At 32.6% G+C, this 7,500-nt stretch overlaps 1 protein-coding gene across 3 annotated transcripts in view; it reads right to left on the bottom strand.

Annotated features, from left to right (window-relative positions):
* LOC137654541 (fibroblast growth factor receptor 3-like) overlaps positions 1-2,882 on the bottom strand; it is a 28,839-nt gene extending 25,957 nt beyond the window's left edge. For all 3 annotated transcript variants that reach the window (XM_068388267.1, XM_068388265.1, XM_068388266.1), the window contains exons 1-4: positions 2,656-2,882; positions 2,283-2,424; positions 1,900-2,073; positions 1,353-1,509 (exon numbers count right to left, since the gene is read on the bottom strand). In XM_068388267.1, the coding sequence (XP_068244368.1) occupies positions 1,353-1,509; positions 1,900-2,073; positions 2,283-2,424; positions 2,656-2,870 (688 nt within the window). In that variant the 5' untranslated portion in view covers positions 2,871-2,882. The remainder of the gene's footprint in view (positions 1-1,352; positions 1,510-1,899; positions 2,074-2,282; positions 2,425-2,655) is intronic.
* Positions 2,883-7,500: the final 4,618 nt, after the last annotated feature.

Genomic DNA, 7,500 nt, shown 5'->3' with positions numbered 1-7,500 from the left:
CTTCATTGCTAACTTATGGATACTTCAATTTGAATTACCGTAATAAACATTGTGGCAGCAATCAGAAACTATAACATCCCTTTGACCATAAAAATGCATATACCTGTATAAAAACTCACGACTTAAAGTAATGTATTATAGTCATTTGAAGTCTCCCTTTATGCCACAGTATTTGCAGCTTAGAATAGGAAACAATACATAATTTCTTTCATTAAATTGCAATTCATGTATATAAGGCATGGAATAAAAATTTTACCTTAAAGAATTCCAGTAATCTAGACTACCCTAATTCATTTGTCAATAGAACAAACCTATTCCTGAATTGCATGCGCAAATCTATCCCTCAACTAAGTTTGTATTTGTTGTTTCATATGTCACTCATATGGTAGCTTAACAAAATCACAAAGCAAAACTTTGTAACTTTCAGTAATTGTTGAGCAACCCTTGTTATCATTGTACCAAAAATGTATTATATGAAAAAAAAAAAAAAAATCAACTGTAAATATGATTATAAATATTTTGAGTTATGGATGTGATTATTAGAAATGCTCAATAATGTTTCTCATAATAGTGATACTTAAAAGCCCTTGGATGTTTCAGTAAAATTTAAATCAAAGTTGTTTCATCAAAAGCATAATGGAGATGTAAGGTAGTGTAAAATTGTTGGAATTTTTTAATTGGTATTAACAAATACTGGTTGGCTACTGTGGATGTTTCAACACTACAGTAATCATATTGACATTTGGTATTAACAAATACTGGTTGGCTACTGTGGATGTTTCAACACTACAGTAATCATATTGACATTTGGTATTAACAAATACTGGTTGGCTACTGTGGATGTTTCAACACTACAGTAATCATATTGACAGGAAGGGAAAAATAACCAAAAAGCTATAATGTCGAATAGCTTGTTGTGGGGCCATGAAGGGAACAGTTATAGAATAGGAATACAGTAGTTTTATCAACTAATTTGTTTAGGACTCACACTAATTTTGAACTGTCTAATTCACCCCTTAAAAAAATAATTACACGTGATATACTCTACCATAAACAGTACATGATTTTTACAATATTTCTGAAGCTTAACTATATATGTAAACCAACAATTATCAAGTAGCTAAAGTAAAATATAAAACATTTTTTTTTTCAAACAATACAGTAAAGCTATTCAGCACTAGAGAAATTTGAGAATATCAAAAAATAAACTCCATTCTACTCTACTAATAAGAATACTGTACCTTCATATTATTTGAATATGCTAGCTGTATCACAAGAATAACTGAATTATAAAAGAATTATACAGTATTCCTTTGACTCTAATGGTATGTGCTGTAGAAAAACAAACTCACCAATAACTTCTAGGCTGTAAGTATGGTTGATTGAGCCATACTCATTGGATACAACACATGTATAATTCCCAGAGTCTGTTGGTACTAAATTCTCCATTTTCAGCATTGCTCCTTTGATCCTTACATCGCCCAACTGTCTTGCTGGCTTTTCTCCATCCTGAATATGGTCAAAATATTAATCAATAAAAGTTACAAAGCAAAGTAAAATATAGATGACAATATTAAGTGATAGGCAGTACAAGTAGGCCACAGGTTCAAAGTAGGTTTACTCGAGTAATTAAGTGCATTTTTTTCCTCATCCTAGAGATTTACTGTCAGATCGGAGTGTATTTTACACAAATTATCTTATCCAGTAGAATTATACCATTCTTTTTTGGTAAAAAGATTGTAATATTGATATTTTGAACAGTAAGTACAATAATATATATATATATATATATATATATATATATATATATATATATATATATATATATAATATATATATATATATATATATATATATATATATATATATATTAGAAAAAATTAGTCCGATTCTACCAACCTTGAGCCAGTTAAATATGAGATCTGGCCCTTTAGCTTGGCACTTTAATTCTGCAACATTTCCTGCTGGCTTGATCATGAGAGGTTTGAGGTCCTTTGTGAAAATGGGAAAATACTGATTGTTTCTGGGCTCTCTTGGGTCATCTTCGAGTATTTTGTTGTCAGCATGTAAAGCCTGCAATGCATTGGATGCATGTAAAAAAGATCTCAAGGAGGAAGTAAAGTATCAAATCCCTAAATCAAACCAAGTAGCTCTATCCAATACTTCTGGAAGTACGGTGTAGTAATTGCAGGTATTGACAAAATATATTACAGTTGTAAAGAATGCTAAAAGATGAAATTAAGAAAGATAATATTAATTTATTCCTGACAAATTAAGTTTACCTGAGGAATTGCAGGTCCTAGATTATCTTCTATTTCTAAAGTATAGTTAACCCATCCATAATGTTGATTAGACTGCCACCTACAGGAATAGGTACCTTCATCCTCCAGAGTAACTGGTTTTACACGAAGCCGAGGTCCTAACCTGTAATTAAATAGAATATATGATTTTAAGGAAAGGCTTTAAAAAGACACATTTTCTCAATCGCCTGTATTCCAATTAGGGGCTACATTTTTCCCGCTTCCATCTTCCGTACTGCTGTCCATCCTAACAGACCTTGTTATAAATTGTCACATGTACCATAAATTATATTCTGTGGATTTTAAATAAAAGAACTAAGATACGACGTTACGGCTTCGATTATAACAAACTTGCCTATTGACGGTAGTGATTCTTGGGTCTTGAATAAGGTGAAGTGGTTTGTCATTTATGAACCAACTTGGAATTATATCAGGAATTGGGTCTTCAGCATCCCTTGGAAAGCACTTGAATCGCACTGTGCTTCCCACCTCTGCTTTTCTGTTGTGTTGGGTCGAAGAATGTGGTTTTGTTACTAGAGTGTCGCCCAATTCAGCACCACTACCATCCATGTCATAATCGTAGTCATCTGAAAATAAATAAAGTTTTGAATTTCTATTTGTTAAACATAAATCATAATGTTATGTAAAATGATAAAATAACTTCATATTCGGGTACATCGGATCACATTAAAGAACAATTTCCCCATAACGAGAAACGATTTGACAAGTAATAAGAAAGGTATCGCCTGTCCCAACAAACTACATTCTACCCAAAGCAATAAAAATAATATGGACATTACGTCATATATTATTACTAACAGCATATTCCAAAGAAATAATAAATGGTTTCTTAAACAACACTACCAAAAACGGGGAAAAAACCACGAGGTATACCTTAAAACTGTTTAAAGAAAACGATGTTACCATAGATAACGAAATAACTGTTTTTTAGGGTAACTACGTTCCATTAAAACCACTGAAATAAATTTGATCATGCATTACAGGAATAGAATATGGATTAATTAAAAAGCATTTTGAAATAAATAAAAACACGCGCAATTTAAATATAAATTAAACGTTACAAGAAGTGTGATAAAATAAATTTGAACTATAGTATAATAAGTTAATCTTAACCACTGATGCTCAATGAGTAGAAACCTTAAACCGGTACGCATTTTGATAGGCAAACGGTTTTCAAGAGATTTAATCGAGCTTGTATAAGTTTGAAAGGAGCAGAAAATGCCTAAAACCTATTGCATAGACATTTTCATGTAATTCGTTAAGTTTCCGAAAAAGATGCCTGCTGAATAATCTCTCTCTCTCTCTCTCTCTCTCTCTCTCTCTCTCTCTCTCTCTCTCTCTCTCTCTCTCTCTCTCTCTCTCTCTCTCTCTCTATATATATATATATATATATATATATTTATATGATATATATACTGTAATATATATATATATATATATATAGAGAGAGAGAGAGAGAGAGAGAGAGAGATACATATAGATATATATATATATATATATATATATATATATATATATATATATATATATATATATAGATATATATATATATATATATATATATATATATATATATATATATATATATATATATATATATATAGATATAGATATATCTATCTATTTATCTATATATCTATATATATATATATATATATATATATATATATATATATATATATATATATATATATATATATATATATATTAAATATCTTTTACAATATACAATTACAAAATGATAGAATTTTTATTTCGGGGGGGGGGGGGGTTTAAAGATGAAAACCATGAAGTATGGGGATTCCATGAACTTTCCGGAAATGCAGACGGCTTTACAACCTAAATGATAACGAAAAATTTCCAATGATAATATAACAACGTACAATATGAATGAAACAAGGTAACGGCTAAAATCTCATCCAACAATAATAGAACTCATATGATATAATACAACTGTATCGAGATGCCACTAAAATAAAATGTCAGCAGTTTTGAAAATATAAAAAAGGTAGATGAAAATACCTAACAGACCAGTTTAAATGCAAAAATATGCATTTGACTATGGGCAAAACAAAACCATTTCAATTAATATGATAAATGGCGGACTAATACATTATGTCTGTTATATTATTATTATTATTATTATTATTATTATTATTATTATTATCCCTAGCTGGAAAAGCAAGATGCTATAAGCCCAAGGGCTCCAACAGAGAAAATAGCCCTGTGAGGAAAGGAAATAAGAAAAACTACAAGAGTAAGTTTAAGAACAATAATAACATTAAAATAAATCTTTCTTATATACACTATAAAACCGACAATAACAAGAGGATAAAAATTCCAAAATAACAAGAGGAAGAGAAATGATAGAATAACGTGCCTGAGTGTACCATCGGGCAAGAGATCTCTAACCCAAGACAGTGGATGACCATGGTACAGAGGCTATGGCACTACCCAAGACTTGAGAACAATAGTGCCCTTCTCCTAGAAGCCTAGAAGAACTGCTTCCCATAGCTAGTCTCTCTCTTCTACCCTCACCAAGAGGAAAGTAGCCTATTGAACAATTAACAGTGCAGTGGTTAACCTCGTTAGAGAGGAAGAAATTTTTTGGTAATTTCAATCTTGTTAAGTGTATGAAGAAAGAGGAGAATGTGTAAAGAATAGGTCAGACAATTCTGTGCAAGTGTCGGCAAAAATGAAATGAGCCGTAACCAGAGAGAGGGATTCAATGTAGTACTGTTGCTTGATAGAAATCAAAGGAATTCAATATACAGATATACCTACACTGTAAAACGCTGAATTGCTTAGTGTCCCCAATGATTGACTTTTATTAGCAAATCTCAAATTAAAAACTTTCTTAGAACGACCAGAAGCTCCTTTTCCAAAATTTTAAGTCGTATTGGATGAAATCAGTGAAAACACAACTAAAGAAAGATATAGAGACCAATAGACAAATCTCCAATGAGAGCAGTCTATAATGCTCGGAGAGTCATTTATCACGACTTTTATGGTAAAGAAAGGCCCTAGCCTGTCTTGGTGTGTGACAGATTCATGAATACCTATGCACTCGAGTGAAGATTGTTCTAACAAAAACCACGATAAACTTCACCTCGGCAACAGACGACCCAAAAACATCCGGATGAATATGGAAATCGAGCAAACATCTAAGGAGATACTGCGACAGAAATAATAATCTGAAGACAAACACATGTGCTTACGAATAATAAATGAAAAGTAACGTTATAATACAACGTCTTCATGATGTCTTTAGGAAAAATATTATAGACGAAATTTATTCTAGGTAATTCGTGACTAATCAATCAAGATGAAATTGAATGGGTTCCCTCCCCACTCAACCCCCTATCCGGTGAGTGACTGTTGACAATAAAGATTTGACGAAGTTCGTCGGGTATAATCAACGGGAAATTATATATTTTTTTTCTCTCTCTCTCATCTATCATCCTTGCTAACGAACTACGATTGGCTTCTGTCAAATCTTCGCTCAGCCAATCACATATCACTTCCCTCCTCTCGCCGGGTTAATCGTCCCACCCCCTGCTGGACGGGTGGCTCTATGATTGGGAGGTCAAAAAAGGACTGATTTGCAATTTAAAAGAACGTCCTCCGGGACTAACACACATACACACACAGAAAGGTGAGGGGGGGGGGGGGGGGGTTGACACAGACCGGTTATTTTGTGGTCGTTTGTCTCATTCTGAACTTGCATATCCATTCCGTTCCCCTTCCAATCTCTCTCTCCTCTCTCTCTCTCTCTCTCTCTCTCTCCTCTCTCTCTCTCTCTCTCTCTCTCTCTCTCTCTCTCTGAGCTAATGGATTTTATGATTTTGGTAAGCTAATGACTAAAATGCTTTAGAGAAAAGTTTTGTCTCGCGAAAATTAATAAAATCTACTTTCCATTACAACGTTAACGTTCTTTAAGTAGGCTACTATATCTTTTATATTTTGACAGATATAAAGTATTATCGTGGGAACACGTGAAAATTGATATGCCAGCATACACAATAATCGCAAATCAGTGTTCAAATACACCTTAAATTAATTCCACAAAATATGAATTTCAATATTGCATACACAAAGATTAAAAACTCGATAAGCACACACTAATCTATAGCTTGCCATTATTTCCTCGGAATATTTTATGCTTTACGTTGACTTCCTTTCAATATTTATTTTTCGATTAACCTTGGTGGTTACTTTCCCTAAATACCAAAGGCCAAAACGTCAATTTCTTAAAATGAAATTGCGGATAGGGGTAATTTTCATAAAGGCGGTTATCCCCAATATTTTGTTTGTGTTTTTCAAGCCCTATTTTCAATTTCACAGATCACTTCAAATACCAGGAATTGACTTTTTTTTTTTTTTAATCTAGAAACTGTTATGCATCTCTTGTCTAGTATCTTTACCATGATGCAGTCCTACGTGATAACAGTTCCGATCGTAAAAGTGACTTTTTGAGGGTGGAGTACTTAACATCCTCCATTTTACTAAAGACCCTTTTCAAATACCGGATAATTTTCGTTATACCTAATACATTCTATTACTACTTTGCCAAATAATTTTAATTAAAACCTTGGACTCGAAAATATTCTAACGTCATATGGTGCAATGATTACATTTAGTGGTCAGAATACAGCTAAGCTCTAGTTATTATCACTATATAGACTTTGGAATGGCAGGCAAACATTCTTGCTACACATTACAATTCACTCGTCATATAAGAAAAAAAAAAACACTGTCTTACGACATTACCATATAAGAAACACAGCAACGCTCTCTCACCCACAGAACCTAACCTCCTCACTATGACTCTGCTCAGCCAATATTCCAAAGATCTACAATCAGCTAAATTTGTAATCAATGAGTGTTCAATACAATCACCATGGAATATAAAAAGAAACAAATGAAGTATCCTAATAATAAGAACAAGAGTAAATCAACATGGTACATAATCTAATAAACAAACTAAAGGTCAATACGAAAGGATACGCTAGACACGAGAAATGCAGAGAAGGGAATTTCCTTTGTCGTTCGTCTGCTAAGCTCATGCCCACTTGCTATCCACAAAAAAAGGGAAAAAGAACTAACCAGACATAACTGATGATGGCTTACTGTACTCTGGAGAAAATGAAATGCAAGGAACATGACACTATCGATAATG

This window comes from Palaemon carinicauda, chromosome 15 (genome assembly GCF_036898095.1).
Source record: "Palaemon carinicauda isolate YSFRI2023 chromosome 15, ASM3689809v2, whole genome shotgun sequence".
NCBI lineage: Eukaryota > Metazoa > Arthropoda > Malacostraca > Decapoda > Palaemonidae > Palaemon > Palaemon carinicauda.
This window is presented reverse-complemented; position numbering and strand designations above follow the sequence as displayed.